Source organism: Vicugna pacos, chromosome 1, assembly GCF_048564905.1.
Source record: "Vicugna pacos chromosome 1, VicPac4, whole genome shotgun sequence".
NCBI classification, from domain to species: Eukaryota; Metazoa; Chordata; class Mammalia; order Artiodactyla; family Camelidae; genus Vicugna; species Vicugna pacos.
The window spans coordinates 32,491,463-32,508,280 of record NC_132987.1 but is presented as its reverse complement, the minus strand read 5'-3'; the positions used below and the strand labels follow the sequence as shown (position 1 = coordinate 32,508,280).

The following is a 16,818-nucleotide window of genomic DNA, read 5'->3' as shown; positions in this document are numbered from 1 at the left end:
GTAATGGAGGAGATAGGCGTATACAACAAAAATTGAAATGCTGTGTGGCAAGTGCCTTGATGGAGGGAAGGACAGGGTCCTGAGGACGCACAGGAGAAGGCACCACTGCAAATGACTCTGAACTCAGCTTGAACTCCCTCACTGTTGCCTGGAGGTGTTAAAGAATGAGCTCATCTTAAAGAACTAGTGGAAGTACCATGGCAGACAAGGAGCAAATGGTCAATAGAAGGAATCACCTTGCAGAGGCAAAGGAGAGAGAGAGAAAATGGTCCATTTGCAAAACAGCAAGTCCTCACCTAGGACTGAGACATAAGGGATCTGTTGGGGATGGTGCAGAATGATGCTGGAAAGGCCTGCAGGGCCATACCACAAAGGGCTTGGTTCCAGGCTAGGTATCTTGAACTTTTTCCTTAAGAAGGTGAAACACCATTAAAAGATTTTAAGAAGATTTGCATTGAGAGAAATAAGTCTGATCATGATATAGAGAATGGATTGTAGCAGGGAAATGATTTGGAGGTTCTTGGAAGGTGGTGAGGACCTGGACTGATCTAGAAGCAGAGGGGACAGAGAGAAATGGAAATGCAGGAAAAATGCTGAATTAGTGAAATGGACAAGACACTGGTAGGCTGGTTGGAGCTGGAGTATATAAATGGGAAGAGAAAAGTCTCTGATGACTCCTGGGTACTTTGGGGAAACTTCATGCGTGATGATGGCATTCACTGAGACAGACAATTTCAAAGCAACAGTTTGACAGGTGAGGCAGATGGTACATTTAATTTTACATTCATTCAGATGTATACATTCAGAGTCTAGATAAGTGATTCACCTTGAACTAGAGGGACATCTCCTTCTATGAAGTTGTGCAGGAAAAGAGAAGAGGCATAGTTGTAAATAATTCTCTAAATATTCTTTTAAAACCTACCAGCTCATTCTTAAGAGTCAGTGAGTAACCTTAGCTGGTTTAATCAATTAGGAAAAATTGGTAACAGACAAATAGAAATAGAGTAGTAAGTGACACTACATTTGTTATTAATAATTTCAATGCCAACAGTGTGTTCTGTTTCACAGCAGAAGGGTTATAGTAACACACTGGTTCTGTCTTGATTCTGTTTTCACTGAAGGCTTGTCTTAAGAAAGAAGAGAATGGGCCTACTAGTTCAATGTGGAGGAAGAGAATTATTTTTGCTACTTGTTACAAAGTCCTTGTGGCTTAATTAACTAGATGCCTCTAGTTTAGAGAGCTACTCTCAGAACCTTTGAACCAGATATAAAAAAAAGAAGTAAATACATGAAGTAAGTATACAAAGTAAAGAATGATCTTTCTGCTTTCCTCCCATGATGCAATAATTCCAAATACAAGCTATGCATTTCAGAATCATCATCTTCCCACTGATTGGCACGTCCACCGCTGGTGCCTGCTGGTTTACCACAGACTGGCCTTTCCCAAGAGGGCTGCTATTCCTGATCCTGATCTACGAAGAAACCACTTTTCTAAACATGTTTAAACCTTTAAATATGTTGGTATGAATACAATTATAATCATGGACAGAAATTCAAGTGGTTTTCATTTCTATTTCATTTTGATTCTTTTTTCCTCCCAGATAGCTGTGGAAACATAAATGTTTATGTGTGAGACTCTCATCTGATTATTTCTTGAGAACCTGGAGTTTGGCAAAAAATAGATGTTCAATATTTTTCTAACACTGGGTTTTCTAGAAAATGGTTGGCTGGTGATGTTGAGGGACATTTATTGGGTTTCAATTTACCTTCTTTCCATAGGCACTTTTGTGCCTATTTATTAAGACTTATTCTCAGGCATAAATATAGATTACCTAGTTGAAAAAGCATTCCCCACTTTAGGAAACAATTGCGAAATAAGTCAAAAGAATATGTGAGCTGAATCTGAGGTGCGTTGCAGATAAGTAAATACCACAAATGCCCTAGTCAGGATTTCTAGTCCCCAAAAGCTAACTAAATTTTCAGATGAAAAACCAAGAAAAATCCAAGATGTCATCTTATTCCAGAATGGTGCCAGTGTGTAGACCTCTTGGGGCTATTCCTCCCGAAAGATGCTTCTGAAAGACAAAGTGGTTGGAATATCAGGGAGATTTCTACCAAGGCAAGGGAGTCTAGAAAAAGTAGTATAGGATCTAGGCATGAACACATGAGGATTCAAGTCCTAGCTCTGCCCAAACTACGTTGTCTATCTGAGCAAATCACTCATCTCTCATCTCTGGGGTGGGGATAATACTATCTATGGAGTAGAATTGTTGAGGCTTGAATGTCATGTAAAAACCTCCAGCAGAGAAACTGTATCTTAGTAGGTGCTTGCTAATGACACTCCATTTTTTATGTACCATTAAGAAGGAAGAAATCCTACCAATGAAATTATGATGCAATGTCTTAATAGTCCAATAAGTAGTGTTTTATTTCAAAAAGTCTTTCATCTGTTCTGAGGGATTTAGCGCTTTCTTCTGACTTTAGGTACTTTGCATGGTGTGTGATAGGTAATTCTATAGATTGGTATCTATTTCAGCAACAAAATGAAACGTGGCTTTACTACGTGTTGATCTCTTCTTTTCTTGGGTAAAACAGTTGCTGTTGCTTTGGAAGACCATATGGTACTATGGTCATTTCTCCAATGATGGCTCTTTGGTTCAGTAATGTCACATTTCACCCCACTCCTCTACTTCTGTGCTTTTCTGTGTACATGGTAACTTTTCGCTTCAAAGTCAAATCATATTACAATTTTTAAGATGTCCTAAACAGCAGTGAACACATGTAGCATCAACCATGTACATAATTCAATTAAAGTTACGACACAAAGAGCTTGGGCCAAGTTCAAGTGACACCTGGTCACAGTCATTCCCAGTGGATGACGACTGCAAAACCACTGATAGTAAGACACATCCCAATTTCAGAATTTAAATAATGGAAGAAAAATGCAAATAAATGAGCAAAAGTGAGTATTAATTTATGAGTTCCACCATGTTCAAAACTTTATGTAAAAGTTTTGTGAACAATAAAGCATATTGCAAGTGTAAGAAATTTTAAAATCTTTTAAAATGGTTAAAATGCCCCCAGTGCATCCATTCTCAAAGGTATGAGATCAGCCATTCCTGTGTGTGCTTACCCTCTGTGTTAGTCAGAATTCTCCAGAGAAACAGAACTGACAGGAAATAGAGAGGAGAAAGAAAAGAAAAATTATCATAGAAATTAGGTCACACAGATACAGAGGCTGAGAAGTCCCATGATTCACCTTCTGCCAGCTGAAGACTCAGGAAAGCAGATGGTATAATTCAGTCCAAGTCCAAAGGCCTGAGAATTAGGGGAACTGATGGTATAATCCCAGTCTCAGGTCAAAGGCCTGAGAACTGGGAGATGGGGGGTGCCTCTGATACGAGCCCTGGAGTCCAAAGGCTGGAGAATCAGAAGTTCCAATGTCCAAGGGCAGAAGAAGATAGATACCTCAGCTCAAAAAGAGAAAGAAAATTCTTTCTTTGCCTTTTTGTTCCATTTAGGCCCCTGACAGATTGGATGAGACCCACCCACATTGGAGAAGGTGAATCTCTTTATTCAGTCTACTGATTCAAAGTGCCAATCTTTTCCAGATACACCCTCACAGACACACCCAGAAAGAATGTTTTACCAGCTATTTGGTATCCTAAAGGCAATCAAGCTGACCTATAAAATCAATCATCACATCTTTTGTTTTAATGGAAATAAAGAGGGCTAATGTCCACGCACAAGCCATGTTTCCGGTGCCTCTGTATCCCCTTTCCTGTCTCTGCTTTGTCTAAGTCCCTATCCCTAGCAGGGAAGCTGGCTAGGGAATGGACCAAGATGGCAGGGGTAAGGATAGGAGCACGTGCTATGTCTTTTACCCACTGTCACAGATTGGGGAGCCTAGGGGTAAAACTAGGGTGGTGTCTGAAGAGAATTCAGACCGAGAGTAGGGAGACGAGGCCTGGAGCTGAACTGGAAACTGTGGACCCAGGGAGAGCAGAGGGAGGCATAGAGCAGAGTGGATGGAATGGGTGGTGGGCTGTATGAACTATAGAGGATCAGGACAAGCCCCAGTGCTGGGTTTTTCCATTTACTTGCCTAGGGGAAAAGGGTTCTGTTCATCGTGCTTTGATGAGACAGGTTTTCACCTCCTCATGTCCATCCTTCTATTACCAGTTTACACAAGGCCCTACAGCCTTGTACTTGGCAGCACAGGACATCAGCTCCTGCAGAGACCTGAGCTCCTGGGTGCTGGGAACCCCAGTCTTGCAGAGTAGTTTCCATGTTGACATTCTTCTCATCCTGTACCCCTAATCCAGCACATATTGAACTCATCTACTTCAAAGAAAAACTTTCTGAGGGTATGGGGAGGGGAGCCAGAAATCCTGAAACTTTCTTGTGCATTACTCTGTAAGATGACAATCAGACACATTGTGTTTACATAATTCCTTTTTCCTTTGTGAACAAACTTTTTTAAAGGTTTCATTGAATGGAAAGAAAATGCATTTCGTTTGTCTTTCAATCAATGGAATGACTTGAATTCATTTTGGTACTGAGAATCTGGAAGAGTTATAAAATACTCAGATATTGTAAAAATGTAAAGTACTCAAACAAATGACAGACTTATTTGTTCATAGGAATCACAGTGCTCCATGAGACCTCATTGGACACTTGGGGGTGGGGAGGGGGGGCAAGAGAATAGGAGATTCTAATTTTTCCTTTTTGAATTCTTTTAGAATTCTCTTCTTGCCTTGTTTTGTTTTTTAACTACAAGTCCCCTTATGTCAGGAGAATACAGATTTTAAATATAGTACAGGTTTATACACATATACAGACACACATTCTTTTACACAGGAGTCATAACAACAAAATAATTTTCACAGGGACTTCGTAGAGATCATTCTTACTATGTCAGTCTTAGATTTCCCTCTCTCTCTCTCTCTCTCTCCCCCCCCCGCCTCTCTCTCAGCTGGGACTTCCTGTAATCAGAAGAACTTTGTGTGTGTTGCCCTTTTTTAACAGAGATTCAGTCCTACACACCAGATGACCTCTGGGAGTATCCTATTCTTCTTAATTCAGAGCTATTGTAATATGGAGGTAATGGCCTAATGTCTTTTCTGTTAAGAGAGAAAAACCATGGTCCTGTTTGCCTGAACTAGCTCGTAAACACAAAAATCAGAGTAGAGCCCATCTTTTTAATTTAACCAAAACCACGGTTTGGAAATGTCTATTTTGAAAAATTAACCATTGAATGTACTCCTTAGGATAAGTGTGCTGTAAGTGCCATTTGAGAACACTGTAATCAAGACTCACTAAAACATTTCACAGAGGGAGCACTTAAGTTTTTCCACAAAACATCCCTCACCTATATATTCATGTTCCTGACATCACTATACTGTCATCTCATGAAATCCTCCTCAGCCTCAAGTGAATACAAATCAAATTCTACTGCAGCCAACACTGTCATTGTGAGGTTCCAGTATAAGGAAGCCACTGGCAGAATGTAAGGCAGTCAAGTAAACTCGGCTAAGTTCTCCTAAAAGGGGACTCAGCATTTATCTCTCAGTTAACACTATCATGGGGTGCTGGAGTCAAAGGAATCGTGGTGGGGATGGGGAGAGGTCCAACTTCTCCCCACCCCCCACAGAGAAGTCCCTTCCTTGTCATCATTGGCAAGTGTTCTTCCCAGCTGCTCAAACACTTCTAGGAACAGAGAATCCATTACTTTGTCACCAGTCCACATTTTTTCAAATAAGTATTTTCCAATTATGAGAAGAATATTTATCAGAAAATTCAGAAAATGAAAAAGACTATTAAAATATGATAGAAATTACTTATAATCCCAGAACCCAAAAACATTCAAAAGAAGTGTTTGGATGTGATTCCTATTAGGTTACTCATCCCTTATATTGTTTTTTGGAAAATTTTGCCTTTCTGTAATTTCTAAAGTTCAGTTCTAATTCTCTCTCCTGCAGCCACACAAAATGTCTGCCCCCTGTTCCCCAAGACAACCCTTCAAATAGTTGATTCAGGCATTTATGAATAAACACTCATTGAGCATCCAACATATGCTAAATACTATGCTAGGACATTTACTAATAAATTGTCCATGCCTCTAAGAAACTCAGTAAATAAGTACATATTTATCCAGTAAGTAAATCAAAACATAAAGCACCTCTATTGTGCTGGTCCTGTGCTAAACATTGGGAATGTTGAGGTCATTAAGATATCCCAACCTTTGGGGAATTTATATTCTAGCAGAAGAGAAAGATGTTAAAGTCTTTTGTTAATGAATTATGAAATTGCCATGTGACCTGGACTACAAGGAAGCACAATGGATAGAGATTGGGAAATGAGAGAACTGACCTAGTTAGGACGTTTAGGGACAGCTTTCTGGAGGAAGAGTTATCTGATCTGAGATCTGATGGACAACCAGGAGTCCACAGGAGAGGCAGAGGAAAAGCAGACCAGAGAGAGAGATCAGAATGAGAGAAGACCCTGGGAAGAAAAAAGTTACAGCCCGTTGAAGGAATCAAAACAGGCCAATGTGTCCAGAAAACAGCAGAGATGAGAAGAAAACTGATGAGGTGGTGACCCTGGGGATATGGGCAAGTCATGCAGGCCCAGAGGGAGAGCTAGTGACAGGCTTAAACCAGGGTGATATGACTAGATCAGCAGTTTTGTAAGAGTCCTCCAGCTGCTGTGTAGAGAGGCTATTAAGATAGTACAAGCAAGAGATATAATGAAAATTCATAAGAAGGGAGTGGCACTGGAACGAGAAATGGAGGGCTAGAGAGAGATTCTAGAAATGAAACTTGCAGGAGTTGGTGATGGATTGGAACCCACCCCCAGGATTCTGGCACCAGTGGATTGATGGTGGCACCATTCTATAAAGAGAACACTCAGAGGGGGGGTCAGGTTTGAGGGGAAGTCCCATCTGTAGAGAAAGGATTATGAGAGTGTGATGTGGGGGGCTTGGCAAAGAGCGAGAAGGAGGCAGCTGACTTTGCTGGAAGGGATCAACTGAAAAGGTGATGATATTCTGGGCCTTGAAGAAGGAATCCAACTTTCTTCTGTAGTAGACCTGTCCTTTCATACTCTCACAGTCAAAGAAAATGGAGGGCATTCTAGTCTCAGGGAACAGCTCATGCAAAGATTCAGGATCAAAGTTAAGATAAGAGGTAACATAAGTGGGAAGGAATGAGAACAGGGTCACTTATAACTACCTATTTGTGCCCTTGTTCCAAAAATTATTTATAATTTTAAAAAATATATACTAGATTTTAAAAATAAGTGTGGTGGACACTGATTGTCTTAGTCCATTCAGGCTGCTGTAACAAATTACCCTAGACTGGGTAGTGTGTAAATGACAGCCATTTATTTCTCACAGTTCTGAAGGCTGGGAAGACCAAGATCAAGGCATCAGGTCCTGCTTCCTGGTTCACAGACAGCCTTCTCACTGTATCCTCATGTGGTGGAAGGGGCAAGGGAGCTCTCTGGGGTCTCTTTTATAGGGGCACTAACCCATTCATGAGGGCTCTGCCCTTATCACCTAGCTACCTACCAAAAGTCCCATCTCCAGACCTCATCACATCAGAGACTAGCTTTCAACACATGAATCTGGAGGGGCACATTTAGTCTATAGAACTGACGCGTTACCAAGGCCCCTCTCCAGTGACGAATTTGCTGCTGGGAGTGCTGTTGGTAACACCCTTCAGCTGTCATTCCCTTTGAGGATTGTCTCAGCTGCAGAGAGCCAACTGGTCAATGCCACTTCTCTTCCTGGGGCAACTGACATTGAATAAATTGTTGCTGGAGGAGGATAAAGAGCTGTTACTCAGGCTCAACTTAGAACAACTCTGATGGGCCATTCTACCTCCAGGGCTTCCCACAGGGTTGGCGGAGGCTGTCACTGGGTCTGCGTCAAAGCTTAACTTCACTACCTCCCCAGTCTTGATTTTTCTCCACTGCCTTCCATAGTTGTTGATTCCAAGGGTACTCCTTAATAAACACCCTTCACCTTAAATTCTGTCTCAGGGTCTGCTTCCCAGAAAGTCCAACCAGATTGATAAGAAGTAAAGGCATAGGGCAGAAGGAACTGAAGGCAGGAAGAATAGTTACCAGGATGACGTAAGCAGATGAAGTGCGTGCTGTGAACAGCACTGCAAATGGCAGGTAGGGTTCAGAGCTGACTCCATGCTTTCACGCAGCCAAAGTTAGAGAGACATTCAATCAGATCCATGAGTCACAGTTTCCCAGACTAAAAATAAACCAGTTGCCCAGAGGAAGAAAATACTCCCAATAATGAGACCCAAGAATTTTTTCCTGTGGGGCCTCACTCTAATATAGCAACAACAGGCACCTTATGTCCCCGCCAAGGCTAAGAGCAAGTTTCATAAGGATGTGTAATGGTGCCAACACTCTCGTGACTTCAAACATGTAAATAATGTAATTTTCTTTACTACTTTGAATTTTTTAAAACCTTTATTGTGGTATGGTTCCTGTACAGTAAAACTACACATAGATCAAATGTACTATTTGATGAATTTCGATAGATGTATACAACAGTGAAACCACTACCACAATCAAGGTAGCTAACATTTTCATCACTCCCCAAGAGATGCAATTTTTGAATTCCCTATTTATCCCTTCCCACCCCCTTTACCCTCTGGTAACCGTAAGTTTGTTCTATGTCTGTGAGTCTGTTTCTGTTTTGTAGATAAGTTCATTTGTGTCCTTTTTTCTAGATTCCACATATAAGCAACACCATATGACATTTTTCTTTCTCTTTCTGGCTTACTTCGCTTAGAATGACATTCTCCACGTCCATCCATGTTGCTGCAAATGGCATTATTTTATTATTTTTTATGGCTGAGTAGTAGTCCATTGTATAAATAATACCACAGCTTCTTTATCTAGTCATCTGTCAATGGATATTTGGGTTGTTTCCATGTCTTGGCTGTTGTAAATAGTATTGCTGTGAACATTGGGGTGCATGTGCATTTTTAAATTATATTTCTCTCCAGATATATGCCTAAGAGTGGGATTGCTGGATCATATGGTAAGTCTACTTTTAGCTTTTTGAGGAACCTCCATACTGTCCTCCACAGTGGTTGCACCAGTTTACATTCCCACCAACAGTGTAGGAGGGTTCCTTTTTCTCCACACCCAGTCCAGCATTTATTATTTGTAGACTTTTTAATGATGGCCATTCTGACTGGTGTGAAGTGTTATCTCATTGTAGTTTTGATTTGCGTTTCTCTAACAATTAGTGATGTTGAGTATCTTTTCACGTGCTTGTTGGCCATCTGTATGTCTTCTTTGGAGAGATATATATTTAGGTCTTCTGCCCATTTTTTATTGGGTTGCTTGGTTTTTTTTTCCCCCCAATATTAAGGCATATGAGCTGTTTGTATATTTTGGAAATTAGTCCCTTGTCGGTCGCATCATTTGCAAATATTTTCTCCTATTCTGTAGGTTATCTTTTTGTTTTATTGATGGTATCCTTAGCTGTGCAAAAGCTTTTCAGTTTAATTAGGTCCCATTTGTTTATTTTTGCTTTTATTTCCAATACTCCAGGATCTGGTTCAAAAAATATATTGCTGTGATTTATGTCCAAGAGTGTCCTGCCTATGTTTTCCTTGAAGAGTTTTATAGTATCTGGTCTTACATTTAAGTCTTTAATCCATTTTGAGTTTAGTTTTGTATATGGTATTAGAGAGTGTTCTAATTTCAGTGTTTTACATGTAGCTCTCCAATTTCCCCAGCACCACTTATTGAAGAGACTGTCTTTTCTCCATTGTATATTCTTGCCTCCTTTGTCATAGATTAATTGACCATAGGTGTGTGGATTTATTTCTGGACTTTCTATCCTGTTCCATTGATCTATGTGTCTGTTTTTATTCCAGTACTATATGGTTTTGATTACTGTAGCTTTTCAGTATAGTCTGAAGTCATGAAGCATGATTTCCCCAGCTCCATTCTTCTTTTTCAAGATAATTTTGGCTATTCAGGGTCTTTTGAGTTTCTATACAAATTTTAACATTTTTTGTTCCAGCTCTGTGAAAAATATCATTGGTAATTTGATACGGATTGCCCTGACTCTGTATATTACCTTGGGTAGTAAGGCCATTTTAACAATATTGATTCTTCCAATCCAAGAATGCAGTGTATCTTTCTATTTGTTTATGTTGTCTTCAATTTCTTTCATCAGTGTCTTATAGTTTTTGGACTACAGGTCTTTTGCCTCCGTGGATAGGTTTATTCCTAGATATTTTATTATTTTTGGTGGGATGGTGAATGGTATTGTTTCCTTAATTTCTTTTTCTGCTATTTTGTTGTTAGTGTATAGAAATGCAACTGATTTCTGAATATTAATTTTGTATCCTGCAACTTTACCAAATTCATTGATGAGTTCTAGTAGTTTGCTGGTTGCTTCTTTAGGGTTTTCTATGTATAGTATCATACATAGAAGGTGGCAGTTTTACTGCTTTGTTTTCAATTTGGATTCCTTTTATTTCTTTTTATTCTCTGATTGCTATGACTAGGACTTCCAAAATTATGTTAACTAAAAGTGGCGAGAGTGGGCATCCTTGCTCCTGATCTTCAAGGAAAAGTTTTCAGCTTTTCCCCACTAAGTGTGATGTTAACTATGGGTTCGTCATATATGGCCTTTATTATGTTGAGATATGTTCCATCTATGCCCACTTTCTGGAGAATTTTTATCATGAATGGATTTTGAGTTTTATCAAAAGCTTTTTCTGCATCTATTGAGATGATCATATGGTTTTTATTCTTCAATTTGTTAATGTGGTGTATCACATTGGTTGATTTGCAGATATTGAAAAATCCTTGCATCCCTAGGATAAATCCCACTTGACCATGTTATGTGATTCTTTTAATGAATTGTTGGTCTTGAATTGGAAGTATTTTGTTGAGGATTTTTGCATCTATATGCATAAGTGATATTGGCTTGTAATTTTCTTTTTTCATGGTATCTTTGTCTGGTTTTGGTGATGGGTGATGATGGCCTCAGAGAATGAGTTTAGAAGTGTTCCATCTGCTGCAGTTTTTTGGAATAGTTTTAGGATAGGTGTTAACTCTTCTCTACATGTTTGGTAGAATTCACCTGTAAAGCCATCTGGTCCTGGACTTCTGTTTGTTGGGAGTTTTTAAATTACTGATTCAATTTCAGTACTGGTAATTGGTCTATTCATGTTGTCTGTTTCTTCCTGGTGCAGTCTTGGCAAATTGTACCTTTCTAAGAAATTGTCCATTTCTTCTACGTTGTCCTTTTTGTTGGAGTATAGTTGCTCATAGCAGCCTCTTATGATCCCTTGTATTTCTGTGGTGTTGGTTGTAACTTCTCCTTTTTCTTTTCTAATTTTGTTAATTTGGGCCCTCTCACCTTTGCTTCTTTTTTCTTTTTTTTAAAACATTTTTTATTGATTTATAATCATTTTATAATGTTGTGTCAAATTCCAGTGTAGAGCACAATTTTTCAGTTATACTTGAACATATGTATATACTCATTGTCACATTTTTTTCTCTGTGAGCTACCATAAGATCTTGTATATATTTCCCTGTGCTATACAGTATAATCTTGTTTATCTATTCTACAATTTTGAAGTCCCATCTATCCCTTCCCCCTGTTTCCTTGATGAGTCTGACTAAAGTTTTATCAATTTTGTTTATCTTTTCAAAGAACCAGCTTTTAGTTTCACTGATCTTTTCTATTGTTACTACTTTATATTTGACTTAATTTATGTCTTGACTCCCGGATCCCGTTTCACCTGGTGGAAAACATGTCATCTTAGTCAATTCAGGGAAAACTCAGTCAGCTGGGAGTATTCTCCATTTATTCAGATATTTTTTAGTCTCTCTTCCCCACAGTATTCCCAGATGTATTATTTATGCAACAAAGTTCATACCCTGGTTCTCTATGGTCATGAAACTTTTAATCTCAAAATCTTGACTTGAAAGACTTAATACCGTATTTTCTCCAAGTATTCTCTCTGCTGAGTTTCAGAAGTTTATTCTGAAATTCAGAGGCTGATAATTCACTGTTATTTCTCTCTCAGTTCTATTCACATCCCTTTTCTGAGTCAGTGGGTGCCTCCTAAAGCCTGAATGAGGAGGTAAGAGTGGCAGAGGAGGGCAAAAATTTCTACAGTGGAACAAATGAGTAATAAGGGATTTTTTTAAAAAAACTTATTGGTTAATTGATTGTTATCATTTTTTCCCCTAAAAATAACATTCTGCAGTGAAAAACCAATAGCACAACACTGGTATATAGAACAACTATAACAACAAAAAAAGTAATTTGGGTCAGGGCTCAAACTATGTGGTCTAGACAGACAGCACGTGGTGAGACACAATCAAGTCAGGGATGCAGTTTAGAGCAGAGGAACAGATAGACTGTACAACTTTCTAACAACTTTTCAAAGGATCATCCAAGTGGAATTAGAATTTCCTATTATTTATTAACATATTATTTCCCTATTTAGAGTGTCTGCTTCAAAAAAGCAAAAAGTTGTGAAGGTTTTGCCTTTGTTTTGAACCAGATCCCCTGAGAAAAACATGAGGTTGTACCCCAAAATGAAAAGCCATTGTGAAAACTCTATTTTGGTGTCTGTCACCTCACTAGCCCAGGCAGTTTGTTTTACATTTCAAATCCCTGGAAAGGACAGGCTTGGGGTGGGGGTTGGGTGAAATGTCAAAGGCTGCTGAGGTTACAGTGATGGTAGCAACTCCACTTCAATTACAAAGTTCAAGATGGCAAGAAACCCCCTGAAGATGGAATTAAAATAGCAAATGCAGGGAACTGTATTCAATATCTTGTAGTAACATGGTGTAAAAGAACATGAAAATGAATATATGTATGTTCATGTATGACTGAAGCATTATGCTGTACACCAGAAATTGACACAATGTTGTAAACTGACTATACTTCAATAGAAGCATATATATACAAACAAACAAACAAACAAACAAACAAACAGCAGATGCCACAGAGCTCTGGGTGCTGAGAATGCTGAAAACATGAAGAGACTAAATCAACAATCTGGATCACAGTGGGAGCAGACAGTTCAGTTTATACCTGTAACCAAAAGCAGAGATCGAGGGATGCTTTCTATAAAGAGAATGAATGACTTGAAGGCAATCTACTTGCTAAATAGTGAGTTTGACTTGTCACTTTCTCTAAGGAAAACAAGCAGCCCCATATAGCTGAACATCTTTTTGGTGTCATTAAGGAGAATGACACCATTACTTCGAAGTTACTCCCTTACTTTATGGACATACCTGTTTCATTGCGCTTTGCCTTACTGAGCTTCAGAGATACTGGATTTTTTACAAATGGAAGGTTTGTGGCAAGTCTGTCAGCACCATTTTTCCAACAGCATTTGCTCACTTCCTGTCTCTATGTTACATTTTGGTAATTCTTGCAATACTTCTTTTTCATTATTATATTTTTTATGGCGATCTGTGATCGGTGATCTTTGATGTTAGTATTGTAATTGTTTTATTATAACTGGGGTACCACAAAGAACATCCATATAAGATGGTGAACTTAACTGATAGATGTTCTGGGTGTTCTAACTGCTCCACTGACCAGCCATTCCCGTATCTCTCCTCAGGCCTCCTTACTCCCTGAGGCACAACAATATTGAACTTAGGCCAATTAATAACCCTACAATGGCCTCAAACTGTTCAAGTGAAAGAAAGAGTCACACATCTCTCACTTTAAATTGAAAGCTTGAAATGATTAAGCTTAGTGAGGAGGGCATGTTGAAAGCAAAGATAGACCAAAATCTAAGTTTCTTGTGCCAAACAGTTGTGAATGCAAAGGAAAAGTTCTTGAAAAAAACTAAAAGTGCTATTTCAGTGACCACACAAATGATGAGAAAGTGAATCATTCTTATTGCTGATATGGAGAAGGTTTTAGTGGTCTGGATAGACGATCAACCCAGACACAACACTCCCTTAAACCAAAGTCTAATTCAGAGCAAGGCCCTAACACAATTCTGCGAAGGCTGAGAGAGGTAAGGAAGCTGCAAAAGAAGAGTTTAAAGCCAGCAGAGGTTGGCTCATGAAGTTTAAAGAAAGAAGGCATCTCCATAACCTCAAAAGTGAGAGGTGAAACAGTAAGTACTGATGTAGAGGCTACAATGAATTATCCACGAGATCTAGCGAAGATAAATAATGAAGGTGGCAACACTAAAGAACAGATTTTCAGTATAGACAAATCAGCCACATACTGGATGAAGATGCTGTCTAGGACTTTCATAGCTAGAGATGAGAAGTCAGTGTTTGGCTTCAAAGCTTTCAGACCACAGGCTGACTCTTATTAGAGGTTAATGTAGCTGTGACTTTAAGTTGAATCCAGTGCTCATTCACCAGTCTGAAAATCCTAGAGCTCTTAAGAATTATGCTGAATCTACTATGCCTGTGCTCTATAAATGGAGAAGCAAAGCCTGGGTGACAGCACATCTGTTTACAACATGGTTTACTGAATATTTTAAGCCCACTGTTGAAAACTAATGCTCAGGAGAAAAAAAGACTCCTTTCAAAATATTACTGCTAACTGACAGTGCACCTGACCAAGAGCTCTGATGGAGATATATGAGATTAATGTTGTTTTCCTGCCAGCCAACACATCATCCATTCTGCAGCCTATGAGTCAAGGAGTAATTTTGACTTTCAAGTCTTATTAGTTAAAAAATACATTTTGTGGGGCTATTACCACTGTAGATAGTGATTCCTCTGATGGATCTGAGCAAAGCTAATTGAAAGGATTTGTAATTTTACATTCCATTAAGAACATGCATGATTCATGGGAAGAAGTCAAAATATCAACATTAAAAGGAGTTTGGAAGAAGTTGATTTCAACCCTCTTGGATGACTTTGAAGGGTTCAAGACTTTAGGGGAGGAAGTAACTGCAGACGTGCTGGAAGTAGCAAAAGAACTAAAATTGGAAGTGGAGCCTGAAGATATGAGTGAATTGCTGCAATCTCATGATCAAACTTTAATGGATGAGGAGTTGCTTCTTATGGATGAACAAAGAATGTGATTTCTTGAGAGCAAATATACTCCCAGTGAAGATGCTGTGAAGATTTTTGAAATGTTAGGCTTTAGACTATCACGTAAGCTTAGTTGATACAGCAGTAGCAGAGTGTGAGAGGAGTGACTCCAGTTTTGAAAGAAGTTCTACTGTGGGTAAAAGAAAAAGAATATTAATGTATTAAATTTCAACTCTTAACATCCTCCTCTGTTTAATGTTTTGTATGTCACAATGGGAAGTAAGCACAAAGTACTTCTGCTGTGTGCCCGAGTGCAATAGTGTCTCAAGGAAAAACACTTGTGAAATTGTTTGAGTTGCAAGATGATCCATCATTTTTATTCATGGAATATTTTTTACTCGAAAGAACAACTGGCAGACAAACTGATTATTTCAGTCTTGGGTATTTGACAGGCATTTTCTCAAAAACTTAATGATGTGAGTTTTCAAGCAAAAGTTAGAATTTTTGAATTCAAATGTAAGTTTGACAACTTGTCAGTATTTCAAGATTTCTCTGGTGAAATCAGTAGGTTTTTTTTTTTTTGGATGTTGTATAATGTAATTAAATATATCAACATTTGGAAAATCTGTATAACTTGGCAAAACAATATTTTCTAAATGACCAATACAAAATGTTACAAAATGACCCATGGGGGAAAAAAATCCTTTCAAAGTACAAGATAGACCATAGATTTTAATTTAACAGTATAAAAAGTTCATTGATAAAGTTTCAGATTCCTAATATCAACTGACCTTTAAGAAATTACCTCTTGTTAAGTTTGGGGACAGCCACAATTATCTGAAAAGGCTATTAAAATACTCTTCCTTATTTTCTTCATGTACTTCAATCAAAACAATACATCACAGTAGACTGTAGAAACAAACTCCAGCTGTCTTTGATTAAGCTAGACATGAAGATGTTTGCAAAAATGTAAAATAATGCCACTCTTCTCACTAAAATAATGGAAAATATCATTATTTAGTAAAGATATGTTATGCATGGTAACATGTAGTGTGCTTATTACTGCTTTTTAAGTGACAATAAGTATTTTTTAATTTCTCAATTTTATTTTCTAATACAACAAATACTGATAGACGTCACTCAAATGAACAAAAAGTCTTTGGTATCCTCAATGATTTTTAAAGGTTTAAAAAGATCCCAGGACCTGAAAGTTTAAGAACTGCTGCTCTACGATCAAGTAGAATTGCTAAAAAGTAGAATTGCTAAATTGCATTTTATCTTTGCTAAATATTTCCAAATTATTCTCCAAAATCATTGCATCAACTTAAACTCCCATTTGCAGTATATGAGAATGTCCATTGCTCACATCCTTCTCAACATTTTGGAATTGTTTCAGACTTAAATTTTTATTATATCTAATAGCTGCCAAAGTGGTGGTGTTTTATTTTGTATTTGTCTCATTATTGGGGAGATTATGCATTCCATGTATTTATTAGCTTTACATTTTCTCTTCTTTGAAATTTCTGTTAACATTTGTTTGCACATTCCTCTATTAAATTGTCTTCTCACATGAATTTTTAGAAGCTCTTTACATCTTATAGGCACATTTCCTAGTTGGTTTCTCTTCTTTTTCATATTTTAATTTTTAATTTTTTTATTGAAATATAATTTACAAACAATAAAACCTACATATCATAACAGTTTGGTCATGAGTTTTGCCAACTGTATAAGCCCATGTTATCAACACCCAGAACAAACTATAGAATATTACTATCACTCCAGACAGTTCCT

At 38.2% G+C, this 16,818-nt stretch overlaps 1 protein-coding gene across 9 annotated transcripts in view; it reads left to right on the top strand.

Annotated features, from left to right (window-relative positions):
* VEPH1 (ventricular zone expressed PH domain containing 1) overlaps positions 1-16,818 on the top strand; it is a 269,370-nt gene that overhangs the window by 192,432 nt on the left and 60,120 nt on the right. Inside the window, exon 14 of one of the 9 annotated variants that reach the window (XM_072959768.1) lies at positions 13,644-13,795. The exons of 4 other annotated variants lie outside the window; for them this stretch is intronic. In XM_072959768.1, the coding sequence (XP_072815869.1) occupies positions 13,644-13,676 (33 nt within the window). In that variant the 3' untranslated portion in view covers positions 13,677-13,795. Of the gene's footprint in view, positions 1-1,121; positions 1,304-1,360; positions 1,570-3,521; positions 3,750-13,643; positions 13,796-16,818 lie in introns of those variants that run through there. 4 more of the 9 variants (XM_072959744.1, XM_072959730.1, XM_072959760.1 and 1 more) reach the window with 4 other exon arrangements.